Here is a 24,541-nt window from a genome sequence, read left to right on the forward strand (position 1 = left end):
CTATCCTTTCCTCCAAAATATCGTCTCTTCTATCGTATCCTATCCTCTATCCCATCCTATCGTCTATCCTATCCTATCCTCTATCCTTTATCCTATCCTATCCTCTATCCTATCCTATCCTCTATCCTATCTTATCCTCTATCCTATCCTGTCCTCTATTCTATCCTATCCTCTATCTTATCCTATCAACCATCCTATCTTATCCTCTACCATATCCTATACTCTATCCTATCTTATCCTATATCCTAGCCTGTACTCTATTCTATCCTATCCTCTATCTTATCCTATCCACTATCCTATCCTATCCTCAATGCTATCCTATCCTCTATCCTATCCTATCTTCTATGCTACCCTCAATCCAGTCCTATCCTCTATCCTATCCTATCCTCTATGCTATCCTATCATCTATCCTATCCTCTATCCTATCCTATCCTCTATCCTATCCTATCCTCTATCCTATCCTATCCTCTATCCTATCCAATCTTATATCCTATCCTATACTCTATCATATCCTATCCTCTATCGTATCCTATCTTCTATGCTATCCTATCCTCTATCCTATTCTACCCTCTATCCTATCTATCCTCAATCCAATCCTATACTCTATCCTATCCTATCCTTTATCGTATCCTATCCTCTATCCTATCCAATCCTCTATCCTGTCCTCTATCCTATCATATCCTCTGTCCTATCCTATTCTCTATCCTATCCTATCCTCTACCGTATGCTCTGTCCTATCCTATCCTCTATCCTATCCTCTATCCTATCCTATGATCTATCCTATCCTATCCTCTATCCTTATCTATCCTCTATCGTATGCTCTATCCTATCCTATCCACTATCCTATCCTATCCTCAATCCCATCCTATCCTCTATCATACCCAATAATCTATCCTATCCTATCCTCTATCCTGCCCTCTCCTCTATCCTATCTTATCCACTATCCTATCCTATCCTCTGTCCTATCCTATCCTCTATCGTATTCTAACCTCTATCCTACCTTATCCTTTATCCTATCCTATCCTCTATCCTATTCTATCCTCTATCCTATCCTATCCTCTATCATACCCTATAATCTATCCTATCCTATCCACTATCCTATCCTCTCCTCTATCCTATCTTATCCACTATCCTATCCTATCCTCTATCCTATTATATCCTCTATCCTGTCTATCCTCAATCCCATCCTATCCTCTATCCTATCCTATCCTCTATCGTATCCTATCCTCTATCCTATCCTATCCTCTATCCTATCCCATCCTCTATCCTATCCTATCCTCTATCGTATGCCCTATCTTATCCTATCCTCTATCCTATCCAATCCCCTATCCAATCCTCTATCCTATCCAATCCCCTATCCAATCCTCTATCCTATCCTATCCTCTATCATATCCTATCCTCTATCGTGTTCTATCTTCTATCCTATCCAATCCTCTATCCTATCCTCAATCCTGTCCTATCCTCTATCCTATCGTATCCTCTATCCTATCCTATCCTCTCTCCTATCCTATCCTCAATCCTATCCTATCCTATCCTCTATCCTCTATCCTATCCTATCATCTATCATATCCTATCCTCTATCCTATCGTATCGTCTATCCTATCCTATCCTCTATCCTATCCTATCCTCTATCCTATCCTATCCTCTATCCTATCCTATCCTCTATCCTATCCTCTATCCTATCCTATCATCTATCATATCCTATACTCTATCCTATCCTATCCTCAATCCTATCCTATCCTCTATCCTATCCTATCCTCTTATCGTATCCTATTCTCTATCCTATCCTCCATCCTATCCTATTCTCTATCCTATCCTTTCCTCCAAAATATCGTCTCTTCTATCGTATCCTATCCTCTATCCCATCCTATCGTCTATCCTATCCTATCCTCTATCCTATCCTATCCTATCCTCCATCCTATCCTATCATCTATCATATCCTATCCTCTATCCTATCCTATCGTCTATCCTATCCTATCCTCTATCCTATCCTATCCTCTATCCTATCCTATCCTCTATCCTATCCTATCCTCTATCCTATCCTATCATCTATCATATCATATCCCCTATCCTATCCTATAATCAATCCTATCCTATCCTCTATCCTATCTTATCCTCTTATCGTATCCTATCCTCTATCCTATCCTCCATCCTATCCTATTCTCTATCCTGTCCTTTCCTCTATAATATCGTCTCTTCTATCCTCTATCCTATCCTATCCTATCCTCTATCCTATGCTCTACCCTATCCTCTATCCTATCCTATCCTCTATCCTATCCTATCCTCTATCCTATCCTCTCCTCAATCCTATCCTATTCTCTATCCTATTCTATCCTCTATCCTATCCTATCCTCAATCCAATCCTATACTCTATTGTATCCTATCCTCTATCGTATCCTATCCTCTATCCTATCCAATCCTCTATCCTATCCTCTATCCTATCCTATCCTCTATCCTATCCTATCCTCTATCCTATTCAATCTCATATCCTATCCTATCCTCTATCCTATCCTATCCTCTATCCTATCCTATCCTCTATCCTATCCTATCCTCTATCCTATCCTATCCTCTATCCTATCCTATCCTCTATCCTATCCTATCCTCTATCCTATCCTATCCTCTATCCTATCCTATCCTCTATCCTATCCTATCCTCTATGCTATCCTATCCTCTTTCCTATTCTATCCTTTATCCTATCCTATCCTCTATCCTATCCTATCCTCTATCCTATCTTATCCTCTATCCTATCCTGTCCTCTATTCTATCCTATCCTCTATCTTATCCTATCAACCATCCTATCTTATCCTCTACCATATCCTATACTCTATCCTATCTTATCCTATATCCTATCCTGTACTCTATTCTATCCTATCCTCTATCTTATCCTATCCACTATCCTATCCTATCCTCAATGCTATCCTATCCTCTATCCTATCCTATCTTCTATGCTACCCTCAATCCAGTCCTATCCTCTATCCTATCCTATCCTCTATGCTATCCTATCATCTATCCTATCCTCTATCCTATCCTATCCTCTATCCTATCCTATCCTCTATCCTATCCTATCCTCTATCCTATCCTATCCTCTATCCTATCCAATCTTATATCCTATCCTATCCTCTATCATATCCTATCCTCTATCGTATCCTATCTTCTATGCTATCCTATCCTCTATCCTATTCTACCCTCTATCCTATCTATCCTCAATCCAATCCTATACTCTATCCTATCCTATCCTTTATCGTATCCTATCCTCTATCCTATCCAATCCTCTATCCTGTCCTCTATCCTATCATATCCTCTGTCCTATCCTATTCTCTATCCTATCCTATCCTCTACCGTATGCTCTGTCCTATCCTATCCTCTATCCTATCCTCTATCCTATCCTATGATCTATCCTATCCTATCCTCTATCCTATCCTATCCTCTATCGTATGCTCTATCCTATCCTATCCACTATCCTATCCTATCCTCAATCCCATCCTATCCTCTATCATACCCAATAATCTATCCTATCCTATCCTCTATCCTATCCTCTCCTCTATCCTATCTTATCCACTATCCTATCCTATCCTCTGTCCTATCCTATCCTCTATCGTATTCTATCCTCTATCCTACCTTATCCTTTATCCTATCCTATCCTCTATCCTATTCTATCCTCTATCCTATCCTATCCTCTATCATACCCTATAATCTATCCTATCCTATCCTCTATCCTATCCTATCATCTATCATATCATATCCCCTATCCTATCCTATCCTCAATCCTATCCTATCCTCTATCCTATCTTATCCTCTTATCGTATCCTATCCTCTATCCTATCCTCCATCCTATCCTATTCTCTATCCTGTCCTTTCCTCTATAATATCGTCTCTTCTATCCTCTATCCTATCCTATCCTATCCTCTATCCTATCCTCTACCCTATCCTCTATCTTATCCTATCCTCTATCCTATCCTATCCTCTATCCTATCCTATCCTCAATCCAATTCTATACTCTATTGTATCCTATCCTCTATCGTATCCTATCCTCTATCCTATCCAATCCTATATCCTATCCTGTACTCTATTCTATCCTATCCTCTATCTTATCCTATCCACTATCCTATCCTATCCTCAATGCTATCCTATCCTCTATCCTATCCTATCTTCTGTGCTACCCTCAATCCAGTCCTATCCTCTATCCTATCCTATCCTCTATGCTATCCTATCATCTATCCTATCCTCTATCCTATCCTATCCTCTATCTTATCCTATCCTCTATCCTATCCTATCCCCTATCCTATCCTATCCTCTATCCTATCCAATCTTATATCCTATCCTATACTCTATCATATCCTATCCTCTATCGTATCCTATCTTCTATCCTATCCTATCCTCTATCCTATCCTATCCTCTACCCTATCCTATCCTCTATCCTATCCTATTCTCTATCCTATCCTATCCTCTATCCTATCCAATCCTCTATCCTATATTATCCTCTATAATATCGTATCCTGTATCCTATCCTATCGTCTGTAGTATCCTATCCTCTATCCTATCTTATCCTCTATCCTATCCTATCCTCCATCCTATCCTATCCTCTATCCTATAATATCCTCTATCCTATCCTATCCTCTATCCTATCCTATCCTCTATCCTATCCTATCCTCTATCCTATCCTGTCCTCTTTCCTATCCTATGCTCAACCCTATCCTGTCCTCAATTCTATCCTATACTCCATCCTATCCTATCCGCTATCCTATCCTATCCTCTATCCTATAATATCCTCTATCCTATCCAATCCTCTATCATATCCTCTATTCTATCCTCTATCCTATCCTCTATCCCATCCTCTATCCTATCCTCTATCCTATCCTCTATCCTATCCTGCTCTATCCTATCCTATCCTCTATCCTATCCTATCCTCTATAATATCGTATCCTCTATAATATCGTATCCTGTATCCTATCCTGTCCTCTTTCCTATCCTATCATCAAACCTATCCAGTCATCTATCGTCTCCTATCCTCTATCCTATCCAATCCCCTATGTTATCCTCTATCCTATACTATCCTCTATCCTATCCTATCCTCTATCCTATCCTATCCTATATCCTATCCTATGCTCTATCCTATCCTATCCTCTATTCTATCCTATCCTCTATCCTATTCAATCCTCTATCTTATCCTATCCTCTATCATATCCTATCCTCTATCCTATCCTATCCTATATCCTATCCTATCCTCTATCCTATCCTATTCTCTATCCTATCCTATATTCTATCCTATTCTATCTTCAATTCTTTCCTATGCTCTATCATCTGCTCTATCCTCTCCTATCCTCAATCCTATCCTATCCTCTATCCTATCCTATCCTTCATCCTATCCTATCCCCTATCCTATAATATCATCTATCCTATCCTATCCTCTATAATATCCTATCCTCTATCCTATCCTATACTCTGTCCTATAATATCCGCTATCCTATCCTATCCTCTATCCTATCCTATCCTCTATCCTATCCTATCCTCTATCCTGTCCTACCCTCCATCCTATCCTATCCTCTATCCTATAACATCATCTATCCTATCCTATCCTCTATCCTATCCTATCCTCTATCCTATCCTATCCTCTATCCTATCCTATCCTCTATCCTATCCTATCCTCTATCCTATCGTATTCGCTATCCTATACTATCCTCTATCCTATCCTATCCTCTATCCTATCCTATCCTCTATCCTATCCTATCCTGTATCTTATCCTATCAACTATCATATCCTATCCTCTATCCTATCCTATCCTATCAACTATCCTATCCTATCCTCTATCCTATCCTATCCTCTATCCTATCCTATCCTCTATCCTATCCTATCCTCTGTCCTATCCTATCCTCTCTCCTATCCTCTCCTCTATCCTTTCCTATCCTCTATCCTATCCTATCCTCTATCCTATCCTATCCTCTATAATATCGTATCCTCTATAATATCCTATCCTATCAACTATCCTATCCTATCCTCTATCCTATCCTATCCTCTATCCTATCCTATCCTCTATCCTATCCTATCCTCTATCCTATCCTATCCTCTATCCTATCCTATCCTCTATCCTATCCTATCCTCTATCCTATCCTATCCTCTATCCTATCCTATCCTCTATAATATCGTATCCTCTATAATATCGTATCCTGTATCCTATCCTGTCCTCTTTCCTATCCTATCCTCTATCCTATCCTATCCTCCATCCTATCCTATCCTATCCTCTATTATATAATATCCACTATCCCATCCTATCCTCTATCCGTATCCTATCCTCTATCCTATCCTATCCTCTATCCTGTCCTATCCTCTATCCTATCCTATTCTGTATCCGATCCAATCCCCTATCCTCTATCCTATCCTCTATCGTAACCTATCCTCTATCCTATCCTATCCTCTATCCTATCCTATCCTCTATCCTATCCTATCCTATATCCTATATCCTATCCTATCCTCTATCCTATCCTATCCTATCCTCTATCCTATCCTATCCTCTATCCTATCCTATCCTCTATCGTATCCTATCCTCTATAATATCGTATCCTCTATAATTTCGTATCCTGTATCCTATCCTATCCTCTATCCTATCCTATCCTCTATCCTATCCTATCCTCTATCCTATCCTATCCTCTATCCTATCCTATCCTCTATCCTATCCTATCCTCTATCCTATCCTATCCTCTATCCTATCCTATCCTCTATCCTATCCTATCCTCTATCCTATCCTATCCTCTATCCTATCCTATCCTCTATCCTATCCTATCCTCTATCCTATCCTATCCTCTATCCTATCCTATCCTCTATCCTATCCTATCCTGTATCCTATCATATCAACTTTCCTATCCTATCCTCTAACCTATCCTATCCTCTATACTATCCAATCCCCTATGTTATCCTCTATCCTATCTTATCCTCTATCCTATTCTATCCTCCATCCTATCCTATCCTCTATCCTCTAATATCCTCTAGCCTATACAATCCTCTACCGTCTCCTATCCGGTATCCGATCCAATCCCCTATCCTCTATCCTATCCTCTATCGTAACCTATCCTCTATCCTATCCTATCCTCTATCCTATCCTATCCTCTATCCTATCCTATCCTCTATCCTATCCTATCCTATATCCTATATCCTATCCTATCCTCTATCCTATCCTATCCTCTATCCTATCCTATCCTATATCCTATATCCTATCCTATCCTCTATCCTATCCTATCCTATCCTCTATCCTATCCTATCCTCTATCCTATCCTATCCTCTATCGTATCCTATCCTCTATAATATCGTATCCTCTATAATATCGTATCCTGTATCCTATCCTATCCTCTATCCTATCCTATCCTCTATCCTATCCTATCCTCTATCCTATCCTATCCTCTATCCTATCCTATCCTCTATCCTATCCTATCCTCTATCCTATCCTATCCTCTATCCTATCCTATCCTGTATCCTATCATATCAACTTTCCTATCCTATCCTCTATCCTATCCTATCCTCTATACTATCCAATCCCCTATGTTATCCTCTATCCTATCTTATCCTCTATCCTATCCTAACCTCCATCCTATCCTATCCTCTATCCTATCCTAGCCTCTATCCTATCCTATCCTCTATCCTATAATATCATCTATCCTATCCTATCCTCTATCCTATCCTATCCTATCCTGTATCCTATCCTGTATCCTATCATATCAACTTTCCTATCCTATCCTCTATCCTATCCTATCCTCTATACTATCCAATCCCCTATGTTATCCTCTATCCTATCTTATCCTCTATCCTATCCTAACCTCCATCCTATCCTATCCTCTATCCTATCCTAGCCTCCATCCTATCCTATCCTCTATCCTATAATATCATCTATCCTATCCTATTCTCTATCCTATCCTCTATCCTATCCTATCCTGTATCCTATCCTATATCCTATATCCTATCCTATCCTCTATCCTATCGTATCCTCTATCCTATCCTATCCTCCATCCTATCCTATCCTCTATCCTATCCTATCCTCTATAATATCGTATCCTCTATAATATCGTATCCTGTATCCTATCCTGTAATCTTTCCTATCCTATCATCAATCCTATCCTATCCTCCATCGTCTCCCATCCTCTATCCTATCCAATCCCCTATGTTATCCTCTATCCTATCTTATCCTCTATCCTATCCTATCCTCTATCCTATCCTATCCTGTATCCTATCCTATCAACTATCATATCCTATCCTCTATCATATCCTATCCTCTATCCTATCCTATCCTATCAACTATCCTATCCTATCCTCTATCCTATCCTATGCTCTATCCTATCCTATCCTCTGTCCTATCCTATCCTCTCTCCTATCCTCTCCTCTATCCTATCCTATCCTCTATCCTATCCAATCCTCTATCCTATCCTATCCTCTATCCTATCCTATCCTCTATCCTATCCTATCCTCTATAATATCGTATCCTCTATAATGTCCTATCCTATCAACTATCCTATCCAATCCTCTATCCTATCCTATCCTCTATCCTATCCTATCCTCTATCCTATCCTGTCCTCTGTTCTATCCTATCCTCTCTCCTATCCTCTCCTCTATCCTATCCTATCCTCTATCCTATCCTATCCTCTATCCTATCCTATCCTCTATAATATCGTATCCTCTATAATATCGTATCCTCTATAATATCGTATCCTGTATCCTATCCTGTCCTCTTTCCTATCCTATCCTCTATCCTATCCTATCCACCATCCTATCCTATCCTCTATCCTATAATATCATCTATCCTATCCTATCCTCTATAATATCCTATCCTCTATCCTATCCTATCCTCTGTCCTATAATATCCGCTATCCTATACTATCCTCTATCCTATCCTATCCTCTATCCTATCCTATCCTCTATCCTGTCCTATCCTCCATCCTATCCTATCCTCTATCCTATAACATCATCTATCCTATCCTATCCTCTATCCTATCCTATCCTCTATCCTATCCTATCCTCTATCCTATCCTATCCTCTATCCTATCCTATCCTCTATCCTATCCTATCCTCTATCCTATCCTATCCTCTATCCTATCCTATCCTCTGTCCTATCCTATCCTCTCTCCTATCCTCTCCTCTATCCTATCCTATCCTCTATCCTATCCTATCCTCTATCCTATCCTATCCTCTATAATATCGTATCCTCTATAATATCCTATCCTATCAACTATCCTATCCTATCCTCTATCCTATCCTATCCTCTATCCTATCCTATCCTCTATCCTATCCTATCCTCTATCCTATCCTATCCTCTGTAATATCGTATCCTCTATAATATCGTATCCTCTATAATATCGTATCCTGTATCCTATCCTGTCCTCTTTCCTATCCTATCCTCTATCCTATCCTATCCTCCATCCTATCCTATCCTCTATCCTATAATATCATCTATCCTATCCTATCCTCTATAATATCCTATCCTCTATCCTATCCTATCCTCTGTCCTATAATATCCGCTATCCTATACTATCCTCTATCCTATCCTATCCTCTATCCTATCCTATCCTCTATCCTGTCCTATCCTCCATCCTATCCTATCCTCTATCCTATAACATCATCTATCCTATCCTATCCTCTATCCTATCCTATCCTCTATCCTATCCTATCCTCTATCCTATCCTATCCTCTATCCTATCCTATCCTCTATCCTATCCTATCCTCTATCCTATCCTATCCTCTATCCTATCCTATCCTCTATCCTATCCTATCCTCTATCCTATCCTATCCTCTGTAATATCGTATCCTCTATAATATCGTATCCTCTATAATATCGTATCCTGTATCCTATCCTGTCCTCTTTCCTATCCTATCCTCTATCCTATCCTATCCTCCATCCTATCCTATCCTCTATCCTATAATATCATCTATCCTATCCTATCCTCTATAATATCCTATCCTCTATCCTATCCTATCCTCTGTCCTATAATATCCGCTATCCTATACTATCCTCTATCCTATCCTATCCTCTATCCTATCCTATCCTCTATCCTGTCCTATCCTCCATCCTATCCTATCCTCTATCCTATAACATCATCTATCCTATCCTATCCTCTATCCTACCCTATCCTCTATCCTATCCTATCCTCTATCCTATCCTATCCTCTATCCTATCCTATCCTCTATCCTATCCTATCCTCTATCCTATCCTATCCTCTATCCTATCCTATCCTCTATCCTATCCTATCCTCTATCCTATCCTATCCTCTATCCTATCCTATCCTGTATCCTATCATATCAACTTTCCTATCCTATCCTATCCTCTATACTATCCAATCCCCTATGTTATCCTCTATCCTATCTTATCCTCTATCCTATCCTATCCTCCATCCTATCCTATCCTCTATCCTATAATATCATCTATCCTATCCTATCCTCTATCCTATCCTATCCTCTATCGTCTCCTATCCTCTATGCTATCCAATCCCCTATGTTATCCTCTATCCTATCCTATCCTCTATAATATCCTATCCTCTATCCTATGCTATCCTCTGTCCTATAATATCCTCTATCCTATCCTATCCTCTATCCTATCCTATCATCTATCCTATCCTATCCTCTATCCTGTCCTATCCTCCATCCTATCCTATCCTCTATCCTATAACATCATCTATCCTATCCTATCCTCTATCCTATCCTATCCTCTATCCTATCCTATCCTCTATCCTATCCTATCCTCTATCCTATCCTATCCTCTATCCTATCCTATCCTCTATCCTATCCAATCCTCTACCGTCTCCTATCCTGTATCCGATCCAATCCCCTATCCTCTATCCTATCCTATTCTCTATCCTATCCTCTACCGTATCCTATCCTCTATCCTATCCTATCCTCTATCTTCTCCTATCCCCTATCCTATCGTATCCTCAACCCTATCCTATCCTCAATTCTATCGTATACTCCATACTATCGTATCCGCTATCCTATCCTATCCTCTATTATATAATATCCACTATCCTATCCTATCCTCTATCCTATCCAATCCTCTATCCTATCCTCCATTCTAGCCTATCCTCTATCCTATCCTATCCTCTATGCTATCCTATCCTATATCCTATTCTATCCTCTATCCTATCCTATCCTATATCCTATCCTATCCTCTATCCTATCCTATCCTATCCTCTATCCTATCCTATCCTCTATCCTATCCTATCCTCTATCCTATCCTATCCTCTATCGTATCCTATCCTCTATAATATCGTATCCTCTATAATATCGTATCCTGTATCCTATCCTGTAATCTTTCCTATCCTATCCTCTATGGTCTTCTCTCCTCTATCCTATCCAATCCCCTATGTTATCCTCTATCCTATCTTATCCTCTATCCTATCCTAACCTCCATCCTATCCTATCCTCTATCCTATCCTATCCTCCATCCTATCCTATCCTCTATCCTATCCTATCCTCTATCCTATCCTATCCTCTATCGTCTCCTATCCTCTATGCTATCCAATCCCCTATGTTATCCTCTATCCTATCCTATCCTCTATAATATCCTATCCTCTATCCTATCCTATCCTTTGTCCTATAATATCCTCTATCCTATCCTATCCTCTATCCTATCCTATCATCTATCCTATCCTATCCTCTATCCTGTCCTATCCTCCATCCTATCCTATCCTCTATCCTATAACATCATCTATCCTATCCTATCCTCTATCCTATCCTATCCTCTATCCTATCCTATCCTCTATCCTATCCTATCCTCTATCCTATCCAATCCTCTACCGTCTCCTATCCTGTATCCGATCCAATCCACTATCCTCTATCCTATCCTATTCTCTATCCTATGATCTACCGTATCCTATCCTCTATCCTATCCTATCCTCTATCTTCTCCTATCCTCTATCCTATCGTATCCTCAACCCTATCCTATCCTCAATTCTATCGTATACTCCATACTATCGTATCCGCTATCCTATCCTATCCTCTATTATATAATATCCTCTATCCTATCCTATCCTCTATCCTATCCTATCCTCTATCCTATCATATCCTCTATCCTATCCTATCCTCTATCCTATCCTATCCTGTATCCTATCATATCAACTTTCCTATCCTATCCTCTATCCTATCCTATCCTCTATACTATCCAATCCCCTATGTTATCCTCTATCCTATCTTATCCTCTATCCTATTCTATCCTCCATCCTATCCTATCCTCCATCCTATCCTATCCTCTATCCTCTAATATCCTCTAGCCTATCCAATCCTCTACCGTCTCCTATCCTGTATCCGATCCAATCCCCTATCCTCTATCCTATCCTCTATCGTAACCTATCCTCTATCCTATCCTATCCTCTATCCTATCCTATCCTCTATCCTATGGTATCCTCTATCCTATCCAATCCTCTATCCTATCCTATCCTCTATCCTATCCTATCCTCTATCCTATCCTATCCTATATCCTATCCTATCCTCTATCGTATCCTATCCTCTATCCTATCCTATCCTCTATCCTATCCTATCCTCTATCCTATCCTATCCTCTATCGTATCCTATCCTCTATAATATCGTATCCTCTATAATATCGTATCCTGTATCCTATCCTGTAATCTTTCCTATCCTATCATCAATCCTATCCTATCCTCTATCGTCTCCTATCCTCTATCCTATCCAATCCCCTATGTTATCCTCTATCCTATCTTATCCTCTATCCTATCCTATCCTCCATCCTATTATATCCTCTATCCTATAATATCCTCTATCCTATCCTATCCTCTATCCTATCCAATCCTCTACCGTCTCCTATCCTGTATCCGATCCAATCCCCTATCCTCTATCCTATCCTATTCTCTATCCTATCCTCTACCGTATCCTATCCTCTATCCTATCCTATCCTCTATCTTCTCCTATCCTCTATCCTATCGTATCCTCAACCCTATCCTATCCTCAATTCTATCGTATACTCCATACTATCCTATCCGCTATCCTATCCTATCCTCTATTATATAATATTCACTATCCTATCCTATCCTCTATCCGTATCCTATCCTCTATCCTGTCCTATCCTCTATCCTATCCTATCCTGTATCCTATACTATCCTCTATCCTATCCTATCCTCTATCCTGTCCTATCCTCTATCCTATCGCATCCTCTATCCTATCCAATCTCATATCCTATCCTATCCTCTATCATATCCTATCCTCTATCGTATCCTATCTTCTATCCTATCCAATCCTCTATCCTATCCTCCATCCTAGCCTATCCTCTATCCTATCCTATCCTCTATGCTATCCTATCCTATATCCTATTCTATCCTCTATCCTATCCTATCCTATATCCTATCCTATCCTCTATCCTATCCTATCCTATCATCTATCCTATCCTATCCTCTATCCTATCCTATCCTCTATCGTATCCTATCCTCTATAATATCGTATCCTCTATAATATCGTATCCTGTATCCTATCCTGTAATCTTTCCTATCCTATCATCAATCCTATCCTATCCTCTATGGTCTCCTCTCCTCTATCCTATCCAATCCCCTATGTTATTCTCTATCCTATCTTATCCTCTATCCTATCCTAACCTCCATCCTATCCTATCCTCTATCCTATCCTATCCTCCATCCTATCCTATCCTCTATCCTATAATATCATCTATCCTATCCTATTCTCTATCCTATCCTATATTCTATCCTATCCTATCTTCAATTCTTTCCTATGCTCTATCATCTGCTCTATCCTCTCCTATCCTCAATCCTATCCTATCCTCTATCCTATCCTATCCTCCATCCTATCCTATCCTCTATCCTATAATATCATCTATCCTATCCTATCCTCTATCCTATCCTATCCTCTATGCTATCCAATCCCCTATGTTATCCTCTATCCTATAATATCCTCTATAATATCCTATCCTCTATCCTATCCTATCCTCTGTCCTATAATATCCTCTATCCTATCCTATCCTCTATCCTATCCTATCATCTATCCTATCCTATCCTCTATCCTGTCCTATCCTCCATCCTATCCTATCCTCTATCCTATAACATCATCTATCCTATCCTATCCTCTATCCTATCCTATCCTCTATCCTATCCTATCCTCTATCCTATCCTATCCTCTATCCTATCCTATCCTCTATCCTATCCTATCCTCTATCCTATCCTATCCTCTATCCTATCCTCTATCCTATCCTATCCTCTATCCTATCCTATCCTCTATCCTATCCTATCCTCTATCCTATCCTATCCTCTATCCTATCCTATCCTCTATCCTATCCTATCCTCTATCCTATCGCATCCTCTATCCTATCCAATCTCATATCCTATCCTATCCTCTATCATATCCTATCCTCTATCGTATCCTATCTTCTATCCTATCCAATCCTCTATCCTATCCTCCATCCTATCCTATCCTCTATCCTATCCTATCCTCTATGCTATCCTATCCTATATCCTATTCTATCCTCTATCCTATCCTATCCTGTATCCTATCCTATCCTCTATCCTATCCTATCCTCAATCCTATCCTATCCTCTATCCTATCCTATCCTCTTATCGTATCCTATCCTCTATCCTATCCTATTCTCTATCCTATCTTCTATCGTATCCAATCCTCTATCCTATCCTATCCTCTATCCTATCCAATCTCATATCCTATCCTATCCTCTATCATATCCTATCCTCTATCGTATCCTATCTTCTATCCTATCCAATCCTCTATCCTATCCTCCATCCTATCCTATCCTCTATCCTATCCTATCCTCTATGCTATCCTATCCTCTATCCTATCCTGCTCTATCCTATCCTATCCTCTATCCTATCTTATCCTCTATCCTATCCTATCCTCTATCCTATCCTATCCTCTATAATATCGTATCCTCTATAATATCGTATCCAGTATCCTATCCTGTCCTCTTTCCTATCCTATCATCAAACCTATCATGTCCTCTATCGTCTCCTATCCTCTATCCTATCCATTCCCCTATGTTATCCTCTATCCTATCCTATGCTCTATCCTATGCTATCCTCTATCCTATCCTATCCTCTATCCTATCCAATCCTCTATCCTATCCTGTCCTCTTTCCTATCCTATCCTCAACCCTATCCTATCCTCAATTCTATCCTATACTCCATCGTATCCTATCCGCTATCCTATCCTATCCTCTATCCTATCCAATCCTCTATCCTATCCTCTATCCTATCCTCTAACCTATCCTGCTCTATCCTATCCTGCTCTATCCTATCCTATCCTCTATCCTATCCTATCCTCTATCCTATCTTATCCTCTATCCTATCCTATCCTCTATCCTATCCTATCCTCTATAATATCGTATCCTCTATAATATCGTATCCAGTATCCTATCCTGTCCTCTTTCCTATCCTGTCATCAAACCTATCATGTCCTCTATCGTCTCCTATCCTCTATCCTATCCAATCCCCTATGTTATCCTCTATCCTATCCTATCCTCTATCCTATGCTATCCTCTATCCTATCCTATCCTGTATCCGATCCAATCCTCTATCCTCTATCGTATCCTCTTCTCTATCCTATCCTCTATCGTATCCTATCCACTATCCTATCCTATCCTCTATCTTCTCCTATACTCTATCCTATCCTATCCTCTATCCTATCCTATCCTCTATCCTATCCTATCCTCTATCCTATCCTATCCTCTATCCTATCCTATCCTCTATCCTATCCTATCCTCTATCCTATCCTATCCTCTATCCTATCCTATCCTCTATCCTATCCTATCCTCTATAATATCATATTCTGTACACTATCCTGTCCTCTTTCCTATCCTATCCTCAATCCTATCCTATCCTCTATCCTGTGGTATCCTCTATCCTATCCAATCCCCTATGTTATCCTCTATCCTATCTTATCCACTATCCTATCCTAACCTCCATCCTATCCTGTCCTCTTTCCTATCCTATCATCAATCCTATCCTATCCTCTATCCTATCCAATCCTCTATGTTATCCCCTATCCTATCCTATCCTCTGTAATATCGTATCCTCTATCATATCCTATCCTCTTTCCTATAATATCATCTATCCTATCCTATCCTCTATCCTATCCTATCCTCTATCCTATCATATCCTCTATCCTATCGTATCCTCTATCCTATCCTATCCTCTGTCCTATCCTATCCTCTATCCTATCCTATCCTCTATCCTATCCTATCCTCTATCCTATCGTATCCTCTATCCTATCCAATCCTCTATCGTATCCTATCCTCTATCCTATCCTATCCTCTATCCTATCCTATCCTCTGTCCTATCCTATCCTCTATCCTATCCAATCCTCTATCGTAACCTATCCTCTATCCTATCCTATCCTCTATCCTATCCTATTCCCTATCCTATCCAATCCCCTATGTTATCGTCTATCCTATCCTCTATAATATCGTATCCTCTATCATATCCTATCCTCTTTCCTATAATATCGTCTATCCTATCCTATCCTCTATCCTATCCTATCCTCTATCCTATCCTGTCCTCTTTCCTATCCTATCCTCAACCCTATTGAAGGAACAGGGTTATATAAGGCGGGTGCCTTAGAATGAGCGTTCAAATCAGGTGTACGTGACTGAGTCGTTTATTTACAATAAAGAGTGATGTCGCGAGAGCGTCCGGGGTGGTTCGACTAAAACCGGCGATTCGCTTCGACTCGCGGTTGAACTGTTATTGCAACTTAGCAACGACCGGACTAGCTCTAAGTCACTCGGCGGATACGCGGCTGTGTCTCGACTTCGTGACTCTCCTTTCGCGTCGGTAGTCTCTGCCTTATATCTTCAAAAATGCTTGTCGGCTGATTGGTGGAAGTCCTTGCGGGGAACTTCCACCAATCCGTGCATTTTGCATAACACGCCCACGTTCCACGCCTCTCGTGCGTGAAAAGGGTGAGCGTGTCGTTCTGTTAAAAATCTAATTTTGGTGATGCAGCGGGGTGTCTTCCGGGCCCCGTGCTAAGTGCGGTACGTGACTGCTGGCTTACGTCAACGGGCCCAGCTTTCCCGGGTGATAGAAACCAGGCACGCGTCGCTGGGACACTCTAGGCTGGAGACCCTTAGACTACCCAAAATTTATGGCGTCCACTTGCGCTATTGAGTTCGTCGCTAGGAACTACAAGGACACATCTGTCCGCTAAGTGGCCAAAAACGTTAAAGACGTTTTCTCACAAATAGCGTCTTATGCTGTGCAAACCATAAATCTTTCTTGGTGCTGGTGCGCTGAAGATTTCTCTTCCGGCGCCCCGCTAGCCGCTACATCACCCCCTTACCAGTGCTAACGCTATCCTAACTTAATCCTAATTACCGGGTAATCTATACCTATTCTTATTGTAGCTGGCTATTTACAAAATGTACAATATATATACAACGTGGCAAGGTTGTCTCACGTTCCGACCTGCAGGTAGTCAGGAAATCTAACGCGTCTACCTGAGCGCGTGTGGACAGGTACCTGCGCGGGGGTCGGCTCGGTCGTCGGTTGCGAGTCTTTGTATCGTACGGTCTCGTCACCGTTTACCGTGTACGCGGGTTTAAGGCGGTCAATGGTTACCGTTGTGTCTTTTCCGCGCACTCGAATCTTGAAATTCTTCCCGTTACGCGAAATAACTGGGAAAGGTCCTTCGTACGCGTTTTGCAATGGGGTCCGCGTTGCGTCGGTACGAAGGTACACGTGGGAGGCGGTCGCTAGGTCTTTGTAGACAAACACTTTGTTGCCACCATGACGCGATCCCGGCACCGGGCGAACGTCGCGGAAGTGTTCACGTAACTGCCTCACCATGCTCGCGGGGTCTTCGTTGCTCGCCGTGTTGGTAAAAAATTCGGCAGGTAGCCGAACGCTCTCGCCATAGACGAGCTCTGCCGTTGATGCCAGCAGGTCGTCCCGATACGCTGCCCTAATACCTAAAAGTACTACGGGCAACGCATCGGTCCAACGTTGCGTGCCGTGGCACTTTATGGCAGCTTTGAGCTGTCTATGGAAGCGCTCGACCATGCCGTTTGCCGCCGGATGATAGGCTGCAGTTCGAATATGCTTCGCGCCTAATAAATTGCTCAGGTGTTTGAACAACTGCGATTCGAACTGCCTACCCTGGTCCGTTGTGATCCGGATGGGGGTACCGAATCTAGCCACCCATCCGGCGACAAACTCTTTCGCTACCGTTTCTGCCTCGATATTGGCGATCGGAAAGGCTTCGGGCCAACGCGTGAAGCGATCGACGCATGTGAGGCAGTATCTTTTGCCGTCTGATATCGGTAGCGGGCCCACCAAATCGAGATGGATGTGCTCGAATCTGGCGGACGGCGCTTTGAATTCCGATATCGGGCTGAAGACATGTCTACTCGTTTTAGCGCGCTGACATTCGGTACAACTGCGAGCCCAAGCGCGACAGTCGCGTTCTATCGACGGCCAAACAAATCTCTGTTTGCAGAGTTTCGCGGTGGCCTTGATACCTGGATGGGCGCAGTTATGGACAGCTGAGAACGCGTGTCGGCGAAACGGTGCTGTTACGAATGGGCGCGCGACATTCGTTGACACGTCGCAATAGACTTCGACGTCGCTGTCGATTAATTTGACGCGCTTGAGCGTTAATGAGGTGTCGGACGCGGTTAAGAACTTGTCGACTTCTTTGTCGTTTTCTTGCGAACGAGCTAATTCCGCGTAGTCTATAGTCGACGCGATGGATTCGATTCGCGATAGTGCGTCCGCCACCTCATTATCTTTGCCGCTGATGTGCCGAATGTCAGTGGTGAACTGGCCTACGTAATCCAGATACCGAAACTGTCGAGGGGAACATTTGTCGGATCTCTGGTTGAACGCGAAAGTCAGAGGTTTATGATCGGTGTATATCGTGAACGAACGACCTTCGACCATATGTCGGAATTTCTTAACCGCTGTATATATCGCTAGAAGTTCGCGATCGTATGCGCTGTAGTTACGCTGTGCGGGCGACATGGATTTCGTGTGGAAGGCTAGTGGCCTCCACGAATTTCCTTGTCGCTGTTGCAGCGTTGCTCCGATCGCGAAATCCGACGCATCCACCATAATCGCGAGTTGCGAACGACTCGATGGATGCGTTAGTAGCGTAGCGTTGGCAAGTGCATCTTTGGATGCTTGAAACGCTGTTTCCGCTTCACCTGACCATTGGATCGGGGCGTTGCCTTTCGCCGTCCGACCGCTGAGCAGGTGGTGAAGCGGTGTTTGTACCGCCGCGGCGTTAGGTATGAACCGTCTATAAAAGTTTAACATACCGAGGAACCTACGGAGCTGTTTCGCGGTCTCTGGTTTCGGAAATTCGTTTATGGCCTTTACTTTTTCAGGTAGAGGCCTCGTGCCGTTGCCGTTCACAATATACCCGAGAAACTTGACTTCGGTAGCGGCGAATACGCATTTGCTCGGGTTTACGATGACACCGTACTCGTTAAGCCGCTCGAGGAGTTGACGCAGATGTTCCATATGCTCGTCTTCATCGACTGACGCTACTAGAATATCGTCTAGATACGCATAGCAAAAATCGAAACCGCGTAAGACGGTGTCGATGAAGCGTTGAAACGTCTGCGCCGCGTTGCGCAAACCGAACGGCATGACGGTGTACTCGTACAACCCGAACGGCGTCGTTACCGCGGTCTTCGGAATATCGCGAGGGTTTACCGGTATCTGGTGGTACGCGCGGACCAGGTCTAACGTAGTAAACACTGTCTTCCCTGCTAATGTTCGCGCGAAGTCCTCGATATGTGGTATGGGATACCGGTCGGGGATCGTGCGAGCGTTTAAGGTCCTGTAATCGCCGCAGGGCCGCCATCCGTTGTCCTTCTTCTGCACCATGTGTAGGGCAGAAGCCCACTGGCTTTTAGAAGGACGGATGTGACCCCGAGATAACAGTTCCTCGAACTCTGCGCGAGCGACCTTGTACATATCGGTGGACAATCGGCGGGTCTTACAATACGCGGGGGTGCCGGGAGTCGTTACAATATGATGTACAACATCGTGTTTGACTTGCCTAGGAGTCGCTGTGGGTCGGGTCACGTCGGGAAACTGGGCTAGCAGCTGGTGGTAGCGTGAGTTCCCCGCGATGGTCCGGATGGAGTCCGTGAAACCCACGACGGTGCGTCCCGTTGTCGTCCGTGATGTCGTCTGGTCGATCAGGCGTCGTCGCCTGAGGTCCACCAGTAGGCCGTAGCGCGTGAGGAAGTCGGCGCCAATGATGGGTTTTCCCACGTCGGCGATGATGAACCTCCACTGGAAGGCCCTCCGTAGTCCCAGGTTGAGGTCCATCACGCGGATGCCGTAGGTGCCGATCGTCGATCCGTTTGCCGCAACCATCTCGTATGACGTCTTGCTGACTCGGCCTTTGACGAGTGTGCGTGGATACACACAAAGGTCCGAGCCAGTGTCGACGAGGTATTCGGTCTTCGTCACTTTGTCCGTGACGAAGAGGCGGCAGGTGGATGTTCCGTCACTGGCTGCCGCGGTCAGTGTCGGAGGGACTCGTTTCCCGCATACGAACACGGCTGGCGGCATTTGGTGGACTCCTTCCCAAACCTCTGGTGATACCAGCAGACGTTCTCCGTCTTACGCGATGACCTGGACGAAGACCGACTCCGTCTGGGCGTCCTGCTTCTCTTGTGACTGCAAGGTCGGGATGTTTCGGCGATTCGAAGCTCCAGTTTCTCCAATCGGTCGATCAGGAGCTCTGCCAGGCGGTCGGACTGCGTTGGGGCCGACGTGCTGGCTACCTGGGCTGGCTGCACCTCCGCGTGGATCTGGTCGGCTATCTCGGCTAGCTTGCTTAATGGCAGGTCTGACTGAGCCGAGACGATGGCTCTGGTCACGTTGGGTAGTCTACCTGACCACAGGGTCCGCAGGAACTCGTCGCTGACTGTGGTACCTGCGAGGTTCCGCATATGGCGTAAGAATTGCGACGGGGTTCGGTCGCCTATTTCCTCCTGCTCCAGCAGCTGCCGGATCCTTTTTCCTTGGGTCGCCGACAGCCTCTTCAGAAGTTCGGACCTTAGTGTCCCATACTTGTTGGCCTCCGGTGGGTTTATAAAAATGTCCTGCACTTCCACCGCGTATTTGGGCTCGAGCTGAGACAGTATGTAATAAAATTTTGTCGTGTCAGCTGTAATCCCGTTTAGGGCGAACTGTGCCTCGATTTGGCGGAACCACAGTTCGGGTTGCTCAGGCCAGAAAGGTGGGATCCTGATGGCGACCTTGCTGACTTCTGGCGTCGTTGTCTCCATTTCAATATCACTGCACTACACGCACTTCGAGAGAGAAAAAAAATATGCGCGTGATTCGACTCAGTCACCCTGATCACGTCGGGGTCACCAATGAAGGAACAGGGTTATATAAGGCGGGTGCCTTAGAATGAGCGTTCAAATCAGGTGTACGTGACTGAGTCGTTTATTTACAATAAAGAGTGATGTCGCGAGAGCGTCCGGGGTGGTTCGACTAAAACCGGCGATTCGCTTCGACTCGCGGTTGAACTGTTATTGCAACTTAGCAACGACCGGACTAGCTCTAAGTCACTCGGCGGATACGCGGCTGTGTCTCGACTTCGTGACTCTCCTTTCGCGTCGGTAGTCTCTGCCTTATATCTTCAAAAATGCTTGTCGGCTGATTGGTGGAAGTCCTTGCGGGGAACTTCCACCAATCCGTGCATTTTGCATAACACGCCCACGTTCCACGCCTCTCGTGCGTGAAAAGGGTGAGCGTGTCGTTCTGTTAAAAATCTAATTTTGGTGATGCAGCGGGGTGTCTTCCGGGCCCCGTGCTAAGTGCGGTACGTGACTGCTGGCTTACGTCAACGGGCCCAGCTTTCCCGGGTGATAGAAACCAGGCACGCGTCGCTGGGACACTCTAGGCTGGAGACCCTTAGACTACCCAAAATTTATGGCGTCCACTTGCGCTATTGAGTTCGTCGCTAGGAACTACAAGGACACATCTGTCCGCTAAGTGGCCAAAAACGTTAAAGACGTTTTCTCACAAATAGCGTCTTATGCTGTGCAAACCATAAATCTTTCTTGGTGCTGGTGCGCTGAAGATTTCTCTTCCGGCGCCCCGCTAGCCGCTACACTATCCTATCCTCAATTCTATCCTATACTCCATCCTATCCTATCCGCTATCCTATCCTATCCTCTATCCTATAATATCCTCTATCCTATCCAATCCTCTATCCTATCCTCTATCCTATCCTCTAACCTATCCTGCTCTATCCTATCCTATCCTCTATCCTATCCTATCCTCTATCCTATCTTATCCTCTATCCTATCCTATCCTCTATCCTATCCTATACTCTATAATATCGTATCCTCTATAATATAGTATCCAGTATCCTATCCTGTCCTCTTTCCTATCCTATCATCAAACCTATCATGTCCTCTATCGTCTCCTATCCTCTATCCTATCCAATCCCCTATGTTATCCTCTATCCTATCCTATCCTCTATCCTATGCTATCCTCTATCCTATCCTATCCTCTATCCTATCCAATCCTCTACCGTCTCCTATCCTGTATCCGATCCAATCCTCTATAATATCGTATCCTCTATAATATCATATCCTGTACACTATCCTGTCCTCTTTCCTATCCTATCCTCAATCCTATCCTATCCTCTATCCTATCCTATCCTCTATAATATCGTATCCTCTATAATATCGTATCCTGTATCCTATCCTGTAACCTTTCCTATCCTATCATCAATCCTATCCTATCCTCTATGGTCTCCTATCCTCTATCCTATCCAATCCCCTATGTTATCCCCTATCCTATCTTATCCTCTATCCTATCCTAACCTCCATCCTATCCTATCCTCTATCCTATCCTATCCTCCATCCTATCCTATCCTCTATCCTATAATATCATCTATCCTATCCTATTCTCGATCCTATCCTATATTCTATCCTATCCTATCCTCAATTCTTTCCTATGCTCTATCATCTGCTCTATCCTCTCCTATCCTCAATCCTATCCTATCCTCTATCCGATCCTATCCTCTATCCTATCCAATCCTATATACTATCCTCTATCCTATCCTATCCTCCATCCTATCCTATCCTCTATCCTATAATATCATGTATCCTATCCTATCCTCTATATTATCCTATCCTCCATGCTATCCAATCCCCTATGTTATCCTGTATACTATCCTATCCTCTATCCTATCCAATCCTCTATAATATCGTATCCTCTATAATATCGTATCCAGTATCCTATCCTGTCCTCTTTCCTATCCTATCATCAAACCTATCATGTCCTCTATCGTCTCCTATCCTCTATCCTATCCAATCCCCTATGTTATCCTCTATCCTATCTTATCCTCTATCCTATCCTATCCTCCATCCTATCCTATCCTCTATCCTATAATATCCTCTATCCTATCCTATCCTCTATCCTATCCAATCCTCTACCGTCTCCTATCCTGTATCCGATCCAATCCCCTATCCTCTATCCTATCCTATTCTCTATCCTATCCTCTATCGTATCCTATACTCTATCCTATCCTATCCTCTATCTTCTCCTATCCTCTGTCCTATCCTATCCTCAACCCTATCCTATCCTCAATTCTATCGTATACTCCATACTATCCTATCATATCCTCTATAATATCATATCCTCTATAATATCGTATCCTGTATCCTATCCTGTCCTCCTTCCTATCCTATCATCAATCCTATCCTATCCTCTATCCTATCCAATCCTCTATGTGATCCCCTATCCTATCCTATCCTCTGTAATATCGAATCCTCTATCATATCCTATCCTCTTTCCTATAATATCATCTATCCTATCCTATCCTCTACCCTATCCTATCCTCTATCCTATCATATCCTCTATCCTATCGTATCCTCTATCCTATCCTATCCTCTGTCCTATCCTATCCTCTATCCTATCCTATCCTCTATCCTATCCTATCCTCTATCCTATCGTATCCTCTATCCTATCCAATCCTCTATCGTATCCTATCCTCTATCCTATCCTATCCTCTATCCTATCCTATCCTCTGTCCTATCCTATCCTCTATCCTATCCTATCCTCTATCCTATCCTGTCCTCTTTCCTATCCTATCCTCAATCCTATCCTATCCTCTATCCTATCGTATCCTCTATCCTATCCAATCCTCTATCGTATCCTATCCTCTATCCTATCCTATCCTCTATCCTATCCTATTCTCTATCCTATCCAATCCGCTATGTTATCGTCTATCCTATCCTCTATAATATCGTATCCTCTATCATATCCTATCCTCTTTCCTATAATATCGTCTATCCTATCCTATTCCCTATCCTATCCTATCCTCTATCCTATTCTATCATCTATCCTATCCTATCCTCTATCCTATCCTGTCCTCTTTCCTATCCTATCCTCAACCCTATCCTATCCTCAATTCTATCCTATACTCCATCCTATCCTATCCGCTATCCTATCCTATCCTCTATCCTATAATATCCTCAATCCTATCCAATCCTCTATCCTATCCTCTATCCTATCCTCTATCCTATCCTGCTCTATCCTATCCTATCCTCTATCCTATCTTATCC

At 43.0% G+C, this 24,541-nt stretch overlaps 2 protein-coding genes across 2 annotated transcripts in view; both read right to left on the reverse strand.

Moving 5' to 3' along the window:
* The window catches only part of LOC143363355 (uncharacterized), a 122,680-nt gene extending 101,439 nt beyond the window's left edge, over positions 1-21,241 (reverse strand). Inside the window, exon 1 of the mRNA XM_076803952.1 lies at positions 20,845-21,241. Coding sequence (XP_076660067.1) covers positions 20,845-21,241 — 397 coding nt within the window. The remainder of the gene's footprint in view (positions 1-20,844) is intronic.
* Positions 21,242-21,248: 7 nt separating this feature from the next.
* Positions 21,249-24,541, reverse strand: part of LOC143363356 (uncharacterized) — a 129,959-nt gene continuing 126,666 nt past the window's right edge. Inside the window, exon 2 of the mRNA XM_076803953.1 lies at positions 21,249-21,265. Coding sequence (XP_076660068.1) covers positions 21,249-21,265 — 17 coding nt within the window. The remainder of the gene's footprint in view (positions 21,266-24,541) is intronic.

Source organism: Halictus rubicundus, unplaced genomic scaffold, assembly GCF_050948215.1.
Source record: "Halictus rubicundus isolate RS-2024b unplaced genomic scaffold, iyHalRubi1_principal scaffold0038, whole genome shotgun sequence".
Taxonomy (NCBI): domain Eukaryota; kingdom Metazoa; phylum Arthropoda; class Insecta; order Hymenoptera; family Halictidae; genus Halictus; species Halictus rubicundus.